This window comes from Seriola dumerili, unplaced genomic scaffold, assembly GCF_002260705.1.
Source record: "Seriola dumerili isolate Sdu_G_001 unplaced genomic scaffold, Sdu_1.0 BDQW01000018.1, whole genome shotgun sequence".
Classification (NCBI taxonomy): Eukaryota; Metazoa; Chordata; class Actinopteri; order Carangiformes; family Carangidae; genus Seriola; species Seriola dumerili.
Genome location: NW_019174273.1, coordinates 2,847,141 through 2,868,175, shown reverse-complemented (window position 1 = coordinate 2,868,175; position 21,035 = coordinate 2,847,141). Strand labels below are relative to the sequence as shown.

The 21,035-nt window shown below is 41.2% G+C and overlaps 1 protein-coding gene across 4 annotated transcripts in view; it reads right to left on the bottom strand.

The window, feature by feature from the left end:
* Window positions 1-2,887: 2,887 nt before the first annotated feature.
* The window catches only part of LOC111232582 (double-stranded RNA-specific editase 1-like), a 38,146-nt gene continuing 19,998 nt past the window's right edge, over window positions 2,888-21,035 (bottom strand). For 3 of the 4 annotated variants that reach the window (XM_022760169.1, XM_022760182.1, XM_022760175.1), the window contains 9 exons: window positions 12,570-12,644; window positions 8,862-9,796; window positions 7,191-7,305; window positions 6,921-7,089; window positions 6,625-6,779; window positions 5,572-5,740; window positions 4,613-4,794; window positions 3,185-3,363; window positions 2,888-3,085 (listed from right to left, as the gene is read on the bottom strand). In XM_022760169.1, the coding sequence (XP_022615890.1) occupies window positions 2,909-3,085; window positions 3,185-3,363; window positions 4,613-4,794; window positions 5,572-5,740; window positions 6,625-6,779; window positions 6,921-7,089; window positions 7,191-7,305; window positions 8,862-9,796; window positions 12,570-12,644 (2,156 nt within the window). In that variant the 3' untranslated portion in view covers window positions 2,888-2,908. Of the gene's footprint in view, window positions 3,086-3,184; window positions 3,364-4,612; window positions 4,795-5,571; window positions 5,741-6,624; window positions 6,780-6,920; window positions 7,090-7,190; window positions 7,306-8,861; window positions 9,797-12,569; window positions 12,645-14,626; window positions 14,672-21,035 lie in introns of those variants that run through there. The other variant, XM_022760190.1, reaches the window with a different exon arrangement.

Genomic DNA, 21,035 nt, shown 5'->3' with positions numbered 1-21,035 from the left:
GGGCCGCACTCGACTATCTCCAGACGAACATCAGCACCGCCTGCAGGAGTGGAGGTGTCTCCCAACAGTCTGGTCAACAACTAAACAACAGTTTATGAGACTGACAGGTTTTGTTCAGCAGGATCATCTTCACTAATGAACAGCACTTTATGATTTTTTGAAAGTAAATACAATACAGTAGAAGTAAAAAGCTAATGCTAGGCTATAAAGGAACCACACCACGATCACATGACTTCAACGTCACCACCACTAAACTTCAACTTGTAGTTTGGTTTAGCGCTGACCCTCTTACAGAGTTGGTGAGAGCACAAGTATAAACACAATGAAGCTATAAAGGCGAGCAGACTGTGTTAGCCACTTGTTAGGAACCTTTTAGGAAGCATTTTTTACAGCACGCAACCGCTTGAAATAAATCAGGACTGGGGTTCTTACTGCTAATTTTTTGTCGTGGAATAAAATGGGAAAATGTGCTTAATCTTGTGTTAAGCACAGACCTTAATTCAGCCATATAACCAAAAACCCATAGGACGAGGGAACAGGAAGCGATAAGTGCGGTGAGTTATAATAGATGTTGAAATTTAACTACCACCACCAAGGACGGACAAATAATCTTAACTCAAGGTCCACTCACTTGTTTTTCAGCTGATGAAGATCATGTGATTGAAATGTGTCTCCATGCTAACTATAGCTAACACCCTCCTTGTATTTCCTTGTATTTAAAAGGAAAGACAACCAAAAAAAAAAATAACCACAGTAGCATTTTATTAAATCTCTATCTCAGTGACTTGACTTAGTTTCTACATATTTTATATATTTTTCATGCTTTACATGTAGGACTCATGCATTAGGCCCTGGAGTCTTGCTGTATTTTACAGGGCAATTCAATAACAAAGTGCATGAAGTCGTCTAGAGCTGCAGAGGCTCACCAACAACCAACATATGGACAGAGAGGACTGACATACAGAGTTTTCCCTTGTTTACCTTTTTAAATTAAATTCTAATTAAATTAGAAACAGAAGGAAAATATATAAAGAAAATAATGTTAGAAGTAAATAATTCAAATATGCCCTGTGGTAGTTGAGGCTGGAGGTTAAAAGTCAAGAGTCCTTTACAGCGGAATAATGATTCTTAGAAAATTAAAACATATTTCAGAGTTAAAATTTACAGGAACAAAGAAAGAAATGTAACATTTGACGGTAAATACACATTATACTGGATCATTTCTGTGCTACAGAGCGAAACAGGTGATTTGGTTTGAAAGAGCAGAAGCACATACTTAAGAGTAAAACACCACTTTACACATTATCACCAACGTACAGGTGAATGGTTTGAGATACTAGGTTTGTAGAGGCAGGTTACTGTATTAAAAGAACATACAAAATAAATAAATTCTAAAAGATTTGAAAAATGCTGACATCATCTTTGGTGTGTTTTCACTGTGGTAAAAATGACTGTTAACACCAACACTAGCAGTGTCTGGGTTCTGCATATGGACTATATGACTGCAGGACAGATTCACAGACTGTGACATGTTTGCATAAGAGTAGTTAGAGTAATCTAGTGCAACAGGGCTCACGTTGAACCAAACCTGCACCAGTTTGATGCCAAACCTGTGGGGAGAAAAAATTAGCAAAGACAGAGGATGAAAGGGCAGGTGGAGACAGCAAGTCCAACAAAATGAAGCATCAGTTAAAATATCATGTTTGAAATTTAGTGTTTCTCAAACTGACTTCAAAGCCTTCAAGCTAGTGGTGTATATGTGTTGTTTTCAATAAATCATTGGCTTTACCCTAACAGTAAAGAACAGTATGAAGAATAGTTAGTACAACCATCTTGAACCATGCAACTCTTTTTTATGCCATTAAAATAATTTAAGTGATTTGGACACAGCCTAAATGTAATTGTGCCACGTACTATAGAACTTTACGACCGTTTTTCAGCTGTCTGGACTGATGCTCATTATATAGGCATTGTTGAGTCTTTAATCCATAGTTTTACACACTTAGATACTGAACTGTGGTGTGAAGCGAAGCAAGAAGTGAAAGGCATCCGAGTGTGATTATTATAGATCAGTGGTTCCCAACCTGTGGGCCGCAAAGGTATTGCAAGGTGGCCAACAAATCATTTGCAAAACAGCACAATTTTTGTGAAAAGATGTAACTAGAAAAACATAAAATAAAAATATATATAATGTTTTTAATGTTTTAAAGCGAAATTATGTTATGTTATGTATTTAGGCCTGTCACTGCGATACCCGCATGATAGGAACTTTTTATGTCGTCACCAACCGGACCACATCGTATACTTGTTTGCCATCTCAGTCCGATAGCATGCCAATCAAAATGGATAGCTGGTTAGCGACAGGAGGAGTTAAAAGGAAAAATTCAAGAAACAGATGGTCAAAGAAAAAAGGGAAACTGATCTTCCGGATGATCTACGGACGTGGGTCGCCAACATTTTTGTGATTTTTTAATTGGGCCATGAGGTGAAAAAGGTTGGGAACCACTGATATAGCTTAAAACTAAATGCTGTATCCTTGTGACCTCAAATTAGCCGTGAGAGAGCTGCAGCAGAGTCGATGAAAGAGGACATTCTTCAGTTATCAGCACTGAAAACCTTCCTTTCTATAAATTTGGTACTATCATACATGCGAAATGAATACATCACACACAGCAAGTTTGCATTGCCACAGTCTTCCTTTGTATAAAGTTGCATAACTGATTGAATAATTATCTTTTTTTTTTAATAGAAGTTGTAGTGCTGGCTGAAACAGAATAGCATGAGGCTATTAAAAGTAAGGAGGAATGTTAAATCCATGGATTCTGACATCTGGATTCGGTACCTCTTTCTTCCCAGTAACACACAGTCCAGTCCATGACAATCCACAATCCACCAGACCGGTGCTTCCTCAGGTGGTGAGAGCGAACTGGTCCTGCTCTATTGGCTTCTTCACCCAGGCACCCAGGCCGGCTCTGTGGAAGGCTCTGAAGAGGGTCTGCTTGGCGGAGTGGTACTCCACTGCTGCCTGCTTGGCCTCATGGTAGCTGCAGGGCCGCAGTGTTCTGATCCGCAGGGTGGGGGACAGCTACCAGAAAGAGGGAGGGAGAGAATGGTGAGTCAATAACAAAGATGTAACACTGATACTAACACTTTTCTGCCTTATTGACGTCCATCTCTACTTTACCTTGCAGTGCAGACGCATCCAGCGGCTGTAGAGGACGTGTTTACAGAGTCTGGATGGTCGGCCCAGATCATCTTTCCCTGTGGTGGCGTTGATCACCTCCAGTCCTTGATCCCCCACCGTCCAGTTCACGCTGAAGTTGGGTGCTTTTCCTGGCTGACGGGCCTCAGCGTTACTTATTCCTGTAGAGCATAAAGGAGAATCCAATTTCATAAAGCAGACGACTGGAGAACTACTATCCAGAACAAGTGGCAAAGTGCCAAAAACTGAAGTTCCTCGAATGGCCACTTGAGGGTGGCTCTAAAAGCAAATCAATCCAATAGACTGTAAATAAAGATGGACGTAGCCTCTGTGACATCAGCCACAGGTTTCTGAAGTGCAGTTTATGAAGCTCAGAATGAGCTGCTCCACCGTCACCATCTTGGCAGTGTCCGACTCCACCCCTAACCCCCAGCTAATCAATATCAATAAATCAGTAAAAATGAACAAAGAGGCAGGGCATGTGTGGAGCCGAGACTTTGGTGTATGATGCCAGTTTGTGGTAAAGCATTTGCTCAATCACCGTTCAAAGTGGCCACACCCCAATTACACATAACTTTAAGCCCAGTCTTAATGTTGTTAAACAATCACCTGTCAGTTCCTGTTTAGAGATTCATGGGTACCTTGAAAGGCGCTATAAAAATCTAACATATTATTATTATCATCATTAATTAACTTTAAAAGGTCCATATTTTATACTTTTCCTGTGTTTTATTTGAAGTGTTGATCCATAAGAAGATATATTTGTGGTTTTAAGAACCAAAAACAAAATCCCTGTAGTTTTACATCTTCTCTCTCAGGCTTCTCTCTGGAACTCTAGTAACAACAGGTCAGTGAGCCGATCAGAACAGAGGAGGCTCTGAGTCTCTCCTTTGATTGGCTGACTGTTCTGAGTGATGCAATAAAAATATAGCAGATTTCAGGTAAAACACTCAGAGAAACTAAATCCTGCAAGGTTTGGATGGTGTGTCCAGGTGGGCGGGGCTTGGGGCTGAGAACGGTGACTGCTTTGTTGTGATATCACAAAGTTACAGAAGTCCTGACGGCTGGTTTTAAGGCTCAGTTTCTGAATACAGGCTGTGTGCATTTCTCTGTGGACTGAGGCTTTGATACTTTCACAGTATTAATATAGAAGCTAGACCTGATCTATAATCACACTACACATGGACAGAGACCTTTATATGATATGGGACCTTTAACTGAGAATGAAAATGGGAAATATAGTCAATTTCCTGACTTAGAACAACACCTAAGCTTCCATAAAAGCCACGTGCAGTGAAAACCCTGCTTTTTACACTTCTGAAGGACGCGCCGCTGCCGTGGTGTATTTGAAAGCATCCCATCATCATGGCAGTCAAGCAGTCACTTGTGAAAGTACAGCGTTCCTCTCACCGCTGAGCAGTGGTCTGTTCAGGCTGAAGGGCTGTGGCAGGTCCTCGATCTCAGTAATCCTCTGGTACATGGCTCTGGAGAGGTGGTCGGCGTGGTACAGGCTGCCTAGGATGATGCTGGAGAAGTAGATGGGCTCGGTGAAGTAGCTCATCAGAGAACCTTGGAAACCGACGATGTTCCACCTGAAGGACAGAGTGGAGGTTTCATTCAAATTCATTCAGAGAAACAAATCTGTAAAAAAAAATCTGTTGCAGCTAATTTTCCTGAAAAGACAAATCTGAGTCCAGCTCAGAGGAGCTGTTAGTGTCTCATCAAGAAGCCTAATCAAAGCTCCAGTGGCCTAAAGACACCTGAGAACAGGAGCTGACAGCAGAGACAGAAACAGAGTGATTGCAGCATGACACCAAGATCATTCAGCCTCGTTACACATGCACGTAATCATCAGGATTCCTATTGGTCTGCTCAGAGCCACCCATCAACACCTCAAGTGGGTCTGTCAGACACTGAAAGAGAATATATACACTACAGCTAGATTATAAGTAATGTTGACTATGTTTTTTTTTTTATGAACAGACCATTTTAAAAGGTGCACTAGGTGAAAATTCCATATATAAACACAGCTTTCGCTCTCAGGTCTTACCTCTAAAACCAACTTCTGAAAAGCCAAAATAAATAATTTTACTACCACCACCTAGAATGAACCAAGTCCCCCTGCAATTTTCCTGATATTTACATTTATTTATATTTTTAAAGGTCCCATATTGTATAAAGTGAGATTTCCATGTGTTGTTTGATTATAAAGCAGGTCTAGCTTCTATATTAATACTGTGAAAGTATCAAAGCGCTCAGTCCACAGAGAAATGCACACAGCCTGCTATATTTTTATTGGGTCTTCTGACAATAAAAGCTTCTGACATCTTTAGCTCTATGTGTGAATAGGCAATGAACAGAACACAGACCTGGCGATCTTGTCACTGCAGGACATGGTGAGCAGCCTCTCGCCCTGGAGAACCCCGTCCCACGTCTGAATGGTGTTACTGGAGCGCACTGGGATGGTTCCTTCACCAGACTCGATTTTAGTGCGGAGCTGCCCGCGGGCCTTTCTGTTCGGGTGCCTGTCTCCCTGGTCTGACACAGGAGAAAATGGACACATATTCTCATATAGTCTCATATTGAGTAAACTATACATCTTACAGTACAGTACTGAACCAGGCCTTGGAGTTACAGAGGCAATAATGAGGACACTTGTTTGGTATTGGAGCAACATAAATGATTACATGTGTTTGATTGTGGGGAGCTCTGCATCATGTCAAAATAAAAAAAGGAGAATATGACTTTAAAGGTTGCATATTGTATGATGGTAGATGTCCATGTCTTTTTAAATGAGCTATAAAGCAGGTCTAGGTTCTATATTAATACTGTTAAATTATTGTTCAGTGCTCGACTTCTCATGCAATGTGAAAAGATATGCATAAAACACATTGTAATTACAAACCATTTATTATGATGCAACAGTTCTGTGAGAACTTCAGTCTACTTGTTTACTTGTCTTAACATGAGCTCGCTAGGCAAAGTCACCAGCAAAAGGCTAGTTGGCGAGCTTTTTTGTGAGTAATATTTTTGCTGAAATATCACTTCATTTCATTTTTTACAGTGTTCTAAATGTCACCTTCTAAATTGTTAAAAAAATATATGATTTGACACCTGGATTATTCATATGAGAAAAGTGTGGATGAATTTATTGCAAAAAATAACATTTCCTTGTCAGAAATGGCGGCCATCTTGAATTTATATAATGTGTTTTATCAAAAGAGTATAACCCAAGAAGGATTTGTGCCAAGTTAAGCGTTTGTATCCACATTTGTGGACTCATTATACAATATGGGACTTTTAATTAATCATTAACGCCAATATTTATGTGATATGGCCTCTCAGATGACACAAGACAAGTTCATCTTCATTAGAGCCATACTGAACATGTATTCTAACGGGTTTCCTCTCCATCCACTCACCCTCCACTCCGGCTTCATGAGGAGAGAAGATGCGGGCGTCTCCACAGGGGGAGGTGCTGATGTACAGGTGGAACTGGACGTTCACCTTCAGTCTGAAACCTTGTCTGTTGTCACACCTGGTGAAGATGGATTTCTGGTGCTCCTCTTCACTGTTACTGAAGACACACATGGAGGCAGATGACTCATAAGTTAGAATGCAACATAAGGACCTGTAGCTAACCTTGTAGATCTGGCAGGTGCATTGTGGGTGCAAATGTACAGGAAGTTTACAGGATGACTGTCGTACTGTGACTCACCTGAGGAAATGGTCCAACTGGGAGTACAGGTACCTGATGAGTGACCTTCGAGCGACAATCTCAGCATGGCAGTCATTGAGGGCCAAACCTCTGTCGCTCATGTATTCACCATTAATACATTTTGTTCCCGTGGACACACAGATGACCTGAGCCTCTTTCACGTCTGTACCTGGACAACAAAGTGGTAAGAAGTAAGTCTACTGCGGGACTGTGTGTCTGGACTGTTAGCTTAGGCTATTTGTCGTAAAACTGAGAAAAAGAGAAAAACACCTGTTGTCATGACGACACCTGCCAAGACTTTCCGCCGAGCATGTGGGGATGTGAAGTTGTCCGTCAGTTCGCTGAACTTGTCGACAACCAGACGAGAGACGGCGTCTGCCAGGACCTGAGGGGGTAGGTAGAAACAAATCATGTGCATTTAGGTTTTCAGACCCCTTTTTTTTACATGTTGTTATGTCTCAGCTGTATGAAATCATCAATCTGCACCCAATACCCCATAATGACAAAGCCAAAATAGAATTTTTTGATTTTTTTAGATTTTTTTTGTAAATTTATTAAAAAAGAAAAACTGGACTGAGGCTTTGATACTTTCACAGTATTAATATAGAAAATAGACCTGTTTTATAATCAAACAACACATGGACATCTACCTTTATACTGTATGGGACCTTTAAACCTTTCTGAATGCACTGTATGTGACAAAAAGAAGAATCACTCATGAAGCCAAATGGTAGAATGATATAAAATAAGGTTGATCAGATTGAAAACGTGCTACTCTGACTCTTTTATGTGTCTTATGAATCACCAGACAGCAGAAGACAAAGTGGGATAAAAGCTGTTCTTATCTGCACTGACACTATTACTGAATATTTCTATTAGGAATGCCGCACCGGTGTGATTGACGGGCAGGGATCTCAGCAGCTTAAAACAGTCAAATCTCCTGCTTCACGCACGGCTCTGGAGGTAGAGCAGAGTGACTTGGAAACGCTTTTATAATGAACAGCAGTGTTTGAATAGCACTCAGGGGGTGATGGTAATTAAGATAGCAGCTTTGTTATCGGTGTGCAGGGATTACAGGCAGGGATTAGTTTATGTGTAAATAGATCTCAGTGTATTGAGCTTGTCTATCCTGAAGCAGTCGCCATCTTCAATCAGACTTTGCCAGGGTGGTCATGATCGCTGACATTTGTAGATCTGATCAAACAAACCGCTGCCTCTTTCAGCTGCAGCTCTTCTCAAAAAATTTAAAATAAATACATAGTAATAGCAAATCCTGATATCTGAGGATGTTCATGCCATTCTTATGCAATGATAATTTTGTAAGAGCACACCAGTATTTAAAAGGTTCTTTAAACAAGATTTTAAACAATAATAAAGTAGCAAACAACTAGCACTTAAGGGACCTTTCAGAAGTTCCACCACTGAAGACGAAACCATGTTTTCGTCTAAGAAGGACTCTGACAAAGAAAGAGATAAGACAGAGCACAGGCAGACTGGACATGAAGACTACCAGTTCAAATCCCAGTTGGCCAGTGGACCGTCGAAACATCCAAAAAGTTTTTAAAGTTTTTACCAGCTCCATCAGTGTCATTTGTGCGGCTCTTCCCCGCTGGGTTACTGAAATATGCTTGAAGTCTAATCTCTTCCTCTATGACTCCTATGGTTCAGTAATGTCAATACTGAGACATCCAAATAAACACCTCTGTCCCCCTCCCAACACAAAACTCACACAACTGTAAGAAATTGCTTACTTGCATATGTCAGACACATAATGGACTTTGCATTATACAACTTTGCTGGCGCCATTCATCATTAGATGTACTGTGTGATCAGACCTTAAACAACACTTCAATGCTATTGTTAACTCTAGACAAAAAAAAAAAGGCAACTTGAGCAACAATATAATGGGGTCCATCAGTATTCATTTACCCTCAGGCTTACCTGTGGCAGGGGAAGCTGCAGTCCCTCTCTGGGTATAGGTTGCTGTGATGGAGCCTGATCCAGCTGCATGTTAAACAAAGCAGACAGCGCAGCTTGGGCAGCCCGGGCCTTGGCCAGCTTCTTGTTCCGCCCAGAACCTTGGAAATTCTGAGTGTCTACTGTGACTGACATGACAAAGTTCTTGGCATGGCTTTCCCCACTCTCCGACACAAAGTCGTACTTGAGACCCGGCCGCAACTCGTTCAGGATCATCACAGGGTTCTTGCTGCTTGTAGGGGAGATGGAGGCGGAGGGGGCAGGAAGTAATGGAGCCTGGACTAGGTTTGGGATAGGGGAGGGTAACAACGGGTACTCTATTCCCAATGAGCTGAAGGAACCATTACTGTTGGAAGCAAGGTAAAAGGAGTCATCTACAGGGGTGGATGTCTCAAACGCATTAAAGAGCATGTCCGGAAAGTCAGCCTGGTCTGAGGTGAAGTCTGTGTGAACGGACAGAGTCCGGCCCATGGCCATGTGGGCTTCAGATGCATTAGGGAACTGGACGAAGGAGCGCAGGGCCTTTTCTGCTGCATTCAGCTTGGCCTTCTTCTTGGTAGGACCCGACCCCTCGAAGAGCTGCCCGTTGACCTCCACAGTCATCACAAAGACAGGGGCATGGACCGGCCCCGTCTGAGAGAGCAGCTTGTACTGTAGCCCTGGCTTGATCTCATTCAGCTGCATGAGGGCATTCTTGGGCAGAATAGGCCCGGGAGCTTTCTTACGTTTCTTGGGCCTGTACTTGGAATGCGTATGCCCATTATTGCCCTCCTCTAAGGGACGTTTCCTCCCACCCCCAGCGCTCCCATTGGGGAGCTGAGCAGCCTCAGCTGCAACACCCTCTTTGGAGAAGAGGTTGTCCAAGTTCCGATTTTCCTTAACATCTGTGCTGCATGAACCTGCGGTGCCCAGAAAGAGTAACTTACAATGCCTTCGTTGCAGGATCTTGTAAATGTAAAATTTAGAGATTCCTTTATCTCTCTTTGTAACTGAACAAGTGATGTGTGTTCCTTAATGAATACTTACAGTATGTGGTGTGATCAGAAAATAAAGTAAATCATGTTAATACTGTTGTCCTCTTAATTTGTGAAAATAAAAAAATATTAACTAACACACAATCACAATTAGTCCAGGTACATGGCTAGGGGGGAATTCATTTACTCAACATTCATAGTTCCTTCTGCAAAGAAATGGCTAAGTTTTAACTAGCATGAAAAGCAAAATATTTACATCCAGATTACACATTAAGATAAATTATGGGTTCTATAAAATTCGATTTTTTTCTTAGATTTCATTCTCTGGAAGATCCTCCGTTTTTTGGGAACACATATCACCAGGCCCTGTTAACAAAGCCGATGGAACTTAATGTAAATTTCCATTTATAACATCCTCCAGCAAAAGCTCGATAGGTTACTCCTTTCGGTGCTCAGGACAGAAAGCAATCCTATAAAATGCAGGTTTAGACGGGATGTGGAGAAAGATGGGGTGTGCAAATAATGTTGTCAAAATAATTCAGAGCCTGAAGAAAAATACCAGAGAAATTATTATTTTTTATTTTTAAATGCTAGCTCATGTTTAATATGTGCTGAAAACATGTAAAACAGTTGACTACAGTTCAGCCATTACAGTAGTGTCCCAATTCAGGGGCCGCATCCTTTGGAGAGTGCTGTCCACAGAGATGCTGCCTGCAAAGGCCGAACCGCAATGCCATGGTCTGGCCTATGGTGACGCTTTGCGTCACCAGCTGTGCCCGCCCTTACCTTTGCCTAGCAACCTTGACAACAAGCTACTTTTTTTTTAACAAAAACTTGATGTTTTGAGGTTATTGGTTTTCACAGTTGTACCCTTAGCTGTTCAACTGAGCTGAAACCCAATACTTACATTTAAAATTATAATCCTCAGACTCTTGGTCTGCCATATTATTTTCATTACCAGCACTCAATGAATCTCAGGATAGGCTGGACCACAAAGGATCCATCCATTGGAACCTTTAAATGGGACAGTCTAGTCACGCTGCTGTGACGCAATTGGTCTTCAAATGCAGCCTCCCAATGATGCGACCCCTGAATTGGGATTTGGGAATTTGGGGATTGGGTTCTGTTGGTTCCATTTTGTATCTGGTTCTAAGTTGGTAAAACAGACTCAGTACCTTAACTTAAACATTTAGAAATGCAAAGTCAATTAAACAACCATGCAATGCTCGGGGGAGGTTACTCACAAGATCGCCTTCAGGTAACACTCTATTACTACTCAATTTCCCCTGTGCTGGTTTTACTTTAGCTCCTACAGCTGCAGCACAGCCCCCTCAGTGAGGAACAAACACTGTTTTCTCTCACAACTGAAGGAAAAGTGAGTCAGAACAAGGCTAAATATGTGGTGAAAGCAGAATCCCTGTGGTTTAGGTATGCTGAGTGAAATAAAAACAGTATGGAAGTAAACTATGTCTTCATTCCCCCTAAAACAAATATCCTGAAAAAATTCGATAGGGGATTAGATAGGACTTGGGTTCGGTACACAGATTCAAGACATGGATTCCGTAATTATAAGCCAACTTTAGCTTTATGCTTTCCAATATGAACTGTAAATCCCTTCTTCCTCGACCATTCCTGGACAGAGCTGAGTTCGGCATTCAGTCAAAGCCAGTCCACGGCTGTATGCAAAGTAAATAACAAGCATGCAAAAGGGAGATGAAACTCAAACATGAATAACACAAAAGCGGATAATGCCCTGAGCAACAACAGGGGGAGATTGATTATACGTCTGTTGGGGAAGAGGGAACATATTGTTATTGTTCACTGAAACAGTGCTGCGGCTCAGCAACAGCAACTCTCCTCACAAATTTGCCGAATCCATCGAGGATATTGGAAGTCAACTGCAAGGTCAACTTTCTATGTGTCTAAATGTGTCTTGGCACTTAAGGCCAGCGCTAAATGGTTTACCTGGGATCTGATATTTGATTTCTTCTGTGATTTCCTGTTTGTAATTTTAGCAAAAAGCCCTTGAATAACCTCGACGACTTGTCATTAGTCTGCATCCAACCCTCCCTACGCTGCCAGGCATAATCCACATGTTCTCCCAACTGGTTTCACTTTGCCTTACACAGAACAGGGACGGGATTACTATGTCCAAACACAAATGATGAATGGTGTTAGATAAAAGTAAAGCTTTGTGTTAATTTAGTTTGCTCTCCATGTTAACTTCAGTGAGAACCTTACTATCTCCATCTTTTCCATAAAGTCCTATTGAGGCTTATCCTGGGTCAGGTGGTTTTAGAGCTGAAATAGACCTATGTTCAAAATCCAGACACGGCTCTTGGGGGGGCTTTAGGGAGCTTTTTGGTTGAGAGCAAGGGGACAAGCTTAGAATCTGCCATCCAAATGGTCTGAAGATACACCCTGACCCTGCGATTAAGCTGTGATCCTGCCTCCTGAGCCAGCCAGAAGGATTTGGATGGTACATTTTCAAGGACAGTCACGGAGGGATGATGGAGGATATTTAAGCATTGGGTGTGTTCCCTTTACATATACGTATCTCATATAGTACCTGGATCAAGTGTCATTCTCTCAAGTATAAAATAATTACTTAATAGAAAGCTACTGCCGTATTAAAGAAAAACAAAAACACATAGATATCATTATGCTGTTCAGACTTGAAATGAAGAAAGGGACTCACTCATGCTTTCTGCCCCGTCCCCCTCTATGGTGAGCAGCCTCTGCTGGTTTCGAGGTGGCCGGGCTCCTACTCGACCTGTAAGAAACACACGGAACTGTCACATACAGTCAGTCAATCAGAAGAGAGGCTCTCGCTCCGAGCTCTGAAAAGTTAAGAATGCTTTGGTTTATATCTGTCTTTATGAGATCCATGCAAATGAGCTTCATCAGGTCTTGGTGAAGCTTTCTTTACAAAGCTTATGGAGATGATGGGACTATGTTTTTGTCTGTTCAAAATGTGCCTGTCAATAGTCTATTTTAAATAGGGGGGAATTGGATGTATCTACAAACTGACATAAAAAAATCTGTGACATTGTTTACCTAAAACCTAAAAACTAGTTAGCATTTTAGCACTTCCTGTTCTGTACATTAATTGGGCTTAAGGCCCTGTGTCTAATTGCTTCACAATGTACCCATTAAGTGATTCTTTGGACTATTCATTTCCTGTTTTACTTTGAAATTACTTCCTTGTAATTTGTTTGGTTGTTTTACTTCCTGGAAATTAGTTAGCATTTTAGGACTTCCAGTTCCCTCGTCTGAAGTCTCTAGGTTTTTTGAATGGGTATTTGGTTAGATGGCTGAAATAAGGCCTGTGGTTAACACACAAGCTCAAGACCTTTTCATGTTTTATTCTACAACATAAAATATGTCAGTAAATATCCCAGTTGTGGTTTCTGTAAGCTTTTACATCAAGTTTGAAGTCGATCGGATGGTCGGTTGTTGAGAAAATCAGACAGAGGAAAAGATTTCTCCATGTATTAATTGGGTAAATTCACACAAAACTTTTCTTGGTAGAACCAATCCATCCTCATTCCCACTTCTTTTGTTCATATATCACAACACCTCATCACCAAGCTCATTCTCCCCTTTAGCAAGCCCCCTCCACCTCTACTCTGCCAAAGGCTACTCCTGTCTGACAGAGGTACTCGTCTCACAGGCTGATAAGAGACACTGAGCTGCCATTATTTCCTCTAGTCTAATCAGGAAACTGTCACTCAGCCTGCTATCCCTAGACATAAATAAACAAACTGTGGCTGGCAGAAATGACATGATAATTATTGTCAATTTGCAGAGATGAGGGCAGCAGGTTTCACTCCTCTGGTCAGCTGCAGTGCTCTAAGGTGTATAGGGATCTGTCCGGTTGAATGGACTAACCCTGGTTTCTCATCTTCGATGTATAGGAAAAACTAGAGCTTGACTATGCATCACTGATGTCCCACTTCATGATGGTTGGATTTCAGAAAGAAAACAGGTTTCACTCTTCACTATATGAGCGGTACAAACTCAAAAATGTTGGGGAGGCTGGATTCATTCTTAGGCCAAAGACATTTTTACTTTAACTGTATATTTCTGCCACACAATGGCAGCGTACCAAACAAGATAAATGTTCCATGTTCAACAATCGGAACGACAAAAAATATATACCTCTAAGACTATGTGTCTGGTTTTTAAGCAAGAGAAAATACCTTTGCCAAGGCCAAACAATTGCACGTGTCAGTGAGACCCAAATTATTATCTGGATATGCATCAAATTGTATAAAGTCATACATCTCAACTACATAAAAATGTGTGATTTATTACAGCAAGATCCGAACATTATTTCCTAAGAAACTGACAAAAATGCCCATCTCACAATATTAGGGAGTGATCTGGACCCTGGATCTGCCCCTCTAACCAGATATGTACCAAAATGTAATGAGTTCATCGCCACCCTATGTCTCATCCTGCCAACAATTTGGTACAAATCAGTTCATTACTTTTTATGTAATCCTACTATCAAATAAACAAGCTAGAAGAGCGCTCAAGAGAGGACAGACCTCCGGTAAGGCCAATATCAAACAAAATACACCAGACTTCAAAGAAAAGAAATTAAAATTCATTGTAAATGCTCCGGATCTGCCCAAAAACGTAATGGGTTCATCACTGGCAGATGCCCCATCCCTCCAACAAGCAAATCTGTTAAATACATAATCCTGCTGACAAATAAACAGACATAAGCATTTAAAGGTAGATACAAACAGTTCTGGTAGATGTGAGTCGTACTTCAGCACCATGGACAGTTCTGAAAGTCAAAGAGAAAAGCCTGTTTGGGAACCAAGGACAATGAAATGGCTAATCAGTTTACCTCTATAGGAAGAACAGGGTAAAACTCTGAAGGAAACTAACAGGAAAGGTTTCATATGTGGTCTGTATAATGGCTCGTCTGTGGGCAAGTAAGGCCTCCTGCCCTGCAACCACTCAGCTGTGTGACACGACAATGTTATCACGCGTCTCTGGCTCTATTTAGACGGGTGGAAGGAGAACAGGGCTGAGGTTGCCTTTCTCAAGATAATGGAGGAAGAAAATTAATCCAGAGGAAGTAAAATGTCAAAAAATGGAGTTATCAGGGCAGACCCAACACAGTTTTGAGGGTTTGAAAATGACATTATAATTATTCAAAAAGCTTGTTTACCTAAATATTTACTGGATCATGTTTATGTTGTACATACTTGTTGCCATTTGCTACAGGACCTGATTCCTCCAATGCACACAGTGTTTCATAGACTTTAATTCAAAGCACCATCAACAAATTGGAAAGAGAATGCGGTTGTGGAGGATAAACAGCCAACAGCAACAGGAAGTGGCAGGTACATTAAAGAAATCCGTGGCCTACCATCCATGTCATATGGAGGATCAGTTTATCAGACAAGCGGGACAAAATGAATAAAAAGCAATTTACGCTGCCTACTTTCACACTCCTGCAGAGCATGCATCACAGCACACTAAACACAACAGCCCTCACTACTGAACACATTTACACACTCGTCACTGTAGCTTCCAGTCAGCCCTGAAGAAGTAGTGCTGCTTTTCTTTCAAGAAACTTCCAATTTTCCCCATAATTCATTTTCCAGGAAAATTATTAGGGAACAATTAAGAAATGATAGACTTGTAAACAGTATAGTTTGGGGCCAAATATTGATATGAATCTGGTTGTTTCTTTATAAGACAATTTCAGTCGATTGTGTTATAATAATAGGACCAATTTTACCATTTGCCATCATTTTCTCCAAACAAGTTTTACTTACGCCGACCACACACTGACTTAGAAAAGACTCTTAAAAGACTAAAGTCTGACACCCTCTTACATCGAACGACAATCTGTCATAAGTCTCAGAGATTTTTTTAAGTCTTTTGAGTTTCACACTAAGACTGCGGATCTCGCAGAGTCAGTATTTGCAAGACTGGATTCCTTTGAGATTATTTCCCATCATGCTTCTGGTGGAAATTTACAGGTTATTGTTATCATAGTTATTACATAAAGTTAGTAACAACACTTATAATTATCTGCCCCTAAGATGATTGTTTGGACTTTGTATTTATGATTGTCGACAATGTTCACGTCATTGAACGTCACTATCTGCCTGAGCCAAGACTAAAAACTTATCATAATTATAAACATGTTTGATTTTATCGGAACATCAAGATGAAAAAAGATGAAGTAGGCAGGACTTGGGGCATAGCTAATAGACTGCTTTGTTGTGACATCACAAAGTTCTAGAAGTCCTGGCGGCTGGTTTTAAGGCTCAGTTTCTGAATACAGGCTGTGTGCATTTTTCTGTGGACTGAGCGCTTTGATACTTTTATAGTATTAATATAGAACCTAGACCTGATCTATAATCAAACAACACATGGACATCTACCTTTATTTGTTTTTTTAGTATGGGACCTTTAAATACATTTGGGGGAAATGAGGTATGACCTCAGGGACTTTAGCCTCTTGTGCAGCCCTCAGGACATCCCATTTACAAGACCAGAGAATTTAGACACTGGTGTTAACTAGCAACTGAGCCAACAGTGGTAAATGGATTTTGGAGTCTTTTTCTGGTTCTGGAGGGAAGTTACATTCACAGCCGCAGAGAGAAACCTCCTGCAAACAGCTGTCAGAGAACTCTTTTAGTGAACTAATGCAGATGGATCGATCCTAAGGAGAAGCAGGGGGAAAAAAAACCTCGGCCTCAAACATGAGACACGGACAAAGGAAAAAAAGAAAAAAATGTATTGAATAATGCTGGCAGCTCTGCGCTTTTCTTGCACAAAAACTCAATTTTCTCCCCATGAAATGACATTTAGAGACGTGCAGAAATTGGACCCTGACGGACCAGGGTGTGACATATTGATAGTGCAGGGAGAAGTGATGAGATGGTGGATGGGAGGGAAGAGACAGAGGGCAAACCTGGATACATTGGAGGCAAGTTTCTGTCTGTATCATACAGTCAATATAAATAGCAAAACTAAAAAAAAAAAATACACACTCCATAATGAAGCTGCCCTAAAACAAATAACATTCTGGTTTAGTATTGTACCACAATGTAAATGTCATTAACTTTGCCAAAGTTATCACTATAAGACATTTCAGTGAAGTTTCTTCAATTCAACAAGATCATTGGCCTTTTCAGTCTGCAAGCTACAAACAGAAAGCTGATTAACCTGCATCACGCCGGAGGTTTCTGTTTTAAATCCACTTCAGGAGCCAGAGAAAAACGTGACATTTACAGCAGATTACGAGGAAATCAAAACACAATCCGTCTAATGTAACTTATATTTAATCACACATGGAAATAAAAGAATGAGGCAACGGGTGAGGTTAGAAATAATGGTGTAAATTAACTTTAAAACCATATTGTTGTTGATCATTACCTCATGTTTGGTAAAAAATTGTCTCATGTGCCTTAAGGCTAATAGCAAACAATATGTTTTCTATGAAAGCCCAAACAACAGCAGCATCAGGTTCTTGGTCAGCTCGCTTACCAAGGCCCTTCTCCCTGATTGGTCTGGGGGTCTGAATACTTTCTGAATGCACGGTATACAACAAAACTGAGTACACCCTTGGGCAATGTCAAAAAATGTTAGTCCTGACTCCGGCTCTTCTGAATTCGCTCAGTCCACAGAGAAATGCACACAGCCTGTACTCAGAAACTAAGCCTTAAAGCAAGCCGTCTGGACTTCCTGAACTTTGTGATGTCACAACAAAGCAGTCACCACTCTAAGCCATGCCCCAAGCCCCACCATTCACAAGAGAGACTCTTGCTCTAAGCCAGAGGGAGGAGATGTAAAACTTCACGAGATGGTTTTTGGTACGTAAAACCACAAATATATCCTCTTATGGATCAACACTTCGAATAAAACACCGAGTGAAAATAAATATAAATAAATAAAATCATAAAATATGGGACCTTTAATAGTTTTTGGAAACAATGGAGGAAGTTAGCTAGAGAAACTTTGGTATACAGCTCTCCAATTTAGCTGTGTTGCACCAGCACTGCTTAAGTACTGCCTCCCAAGGACACGCTCTGGCGCCAGACATCTTTCTAACATTTTCACAGGGACTCTGTGAAATCTTTATGACGGCTTTAATTTGGTGTGTGGCCCTGGCAGTAGCTGCAGGGGCAGGGCCAATGCTGTATCAATTGCACACGCTAATGCAACACACTTAACCAGCAGGGCTTCCTTTCAGACCACCACACTGCCCCCTCCTCCCCTCCCAGAGACATTTGTGCTGCAAACTATTCAAACCACTGTAGTGCCCACCCCCCAAGGAGAAGCTGCAGTCTTCCTGAAGGTAAAGCAATTAAGTGGATTATCTCCTTCCATACTGCAGAGGAGACAGAGAGAGAATGCTTTGACAGTGCTTTGTAAATGAAGCTTCGGGGTGAGTGACCACAGGAGTCACTTATGAAATAAAGCTCATGTATTTAGCTCAAGGTTATCTGAGGTATGATCACATGGAGGCTGGTGTTTCCTGTCACAGTTCAATGATTTCTCGACCCAAACCCACAACACACAATACAATACGATACGATAAACGATACTATAGACAATATACACAATACGATATGATACGATAAACGATATTATAAATGTTAGACACGATTCGACACAACATTTTACGATACAAGAAACGATACACATGATCGTATACGATACAATACAATACGATCTGATGCAATACAATACAATACGAGAAACAATACAATACAATACGATACACACTATGCTATACAATACAATACGATCTGATGCAATACAATACAATACGAGAAACAATACAATACAATACGATACGAGGAACGATACACACTATGCTATACAATACAATACGATATCGGAAATGATGCACATGAGAAAGTTTTTAAAAAAAAACACATAACCTGACATGTTGGCATGCTAACCAGCTAGCTCTGGCTGCCCTGAAGAAGTAGTGCTGCTCCGAGCACAAGTTACAACCTCTTGTACTGTAAATCCAACAAAGGCTGAAGCTCTTGGCAACACTGGTACGTAAACAACTGTTAATGTTAAGGTTAGCTATGTACGAATAGCAATAGGTCCTTCAAAGGAACATTCCAAACATATCAGTTAGAGATGACAGCTTTAGAAAGTTCAAACAGGTAAAAAATAAAAAAATAAAAAGAGAAATGCAGCTTTTCATATTCAGTAACAACCATAACAAAGATCTAAGAGACTCGTATGACAGTTCCTGACCTTTGTAGTCACATTTCAACTGTTAGAACTCTATTTGATGTAGCTAACTCTGCTGTTGGAGTTATTGAAAGTCACTCTGCATCACTGTGCTGCCTGTGTGACAGCTGCTTATTGCTGCCGCCTCTGACCAAGTGGTTTGTTTACTTTGTGTTGAGCTCCGTCATTTTCCCGACTTTCTTTTTATTTTTCATAAGTTCTAAGAAGATGGGCATGAGAGATTACAGGTTCTGCGCCGGCACTTGCTGACCCTTCTCCACCACATTCTCTCCGCATCACCGGCCTCGCCACGCACAACAGATGGCTATCGCTGTTCTCTTCACCCCCGGTCAAGGCCGGGCCAGGTCCTCCGCTATCTCCAAGAGAGAGGGGGAGGGAGGGAGAGGGAGAGGATGGAAGGATGGGAAGCTTGGGGCTGATGTTGAATTTCACACCCCACGGCTTCAGGATTAGTAAGACCAGGAGCTGACGGACAGGCGTGTGGAGGTGGAGGGTGGGAGGTTGGTGCTGTCTACTGATGCCTAACGAGCAGGGCATGTCTGTGTATGCTTCAAAGTTACTGTCCACACTCTGTGCTCTGATAAACTCTGACAGCATGAATGTTAATGAATGCTGCTTTTACTGTTTTTCCACAGATAATCACCTTTCTATTGTTTTCTAAGTCTCTTAAAGGCAAACACAGAGTCACATAGATTACTAAATATGAGCGGGACCAAATATGCTGATGCAATCTGATCCCAGTTTGATCCAAAGATGCCAAAAACTGGATTTAAAGCAGAATTTACCAGGAACTTTCAACTGAATCCTGTTCTAGTGCAACACTTTCCTGTGAATTGTGAAACATCACAGATTTTATATAAGAAATAAACAGAGTAATAAGTGACTGTACATATAATTTACTAAATGAGAAAAACATTTAATGTTAAGTTAAATTCTGCTGCTAATTCTGTAAATTTACTGAATTTTGAATGCAGGTAAATACCTGCAATGGAGTATTTTTTATTATTACTTTTATTTATAGTACTACTGCCACGACTGTTTCTGACATGTTTCTTCAGTTGAATATGAGCAGAAATGTGGTGGAGAGCAGGGATCAAGTCACAGCTTATCTCATTAAAGCAGAACAAGAGTATTTTAAATACACATCTTGCCTTAAATCTACCTTATATTAAAAGTCAATATTAGTAAAACTGATACTGCCTTTGACGCTGTGTTGCTGCCGCCTCTCTAGCTGTCTGATGGGGTACTTTGATGGACAGTGGGGGTGGGAGTGTGTGTGTGTCACAGCCTCAAGCCTCGGGGTTTCAGAGGAGAGTCTGGGTTATCAGCGGAGCTTCAGGCCAAACCATGGCTGCAGGGCGAAGGGGGAGAGGAGGGTAAGGGGGAGGTGGCTTGCTCTATCAACTCCTCCACATCACGGAGCGGTGGCTGTTTGCCAGACAGAGATCTGCGGCTGCGGTTTTGGCACAACAGACACATCCCTTAGCGGCGGCATGCCGTACATGCCTCACAGAGCACATCGGCTTATACCTCGTCTGAAATTCACTTTTGCTCCCAGTAGATTAAACTCACACTTCACTTCATCTCGCAACACCCTGCTTAGTGGGACATGGAAATGATGGGCTTCTTATTCTCCCTGCATGCAAAGTACGCACAATAGCTCCATTTTATTTTAAACATTAATACTGTTTACCACACTCTCCATGAATAACAGTTACAGCTAAATTGAATATTCCCCAGTGGGATAAAAAAAAAAAAAAAAAGAAAAATCACAGTGCATCAGCTGCTTTGGTATTTGGTGGCGACAGGTGAAATTTGAATTAATGTGAGGATTAAGTGTGCTTGAGTTTTGCAGCCAGTTCCTGTATTAGCAGGTGTTTGCAATCATGCAGAAGAGAAGAGTAGAGTAGAG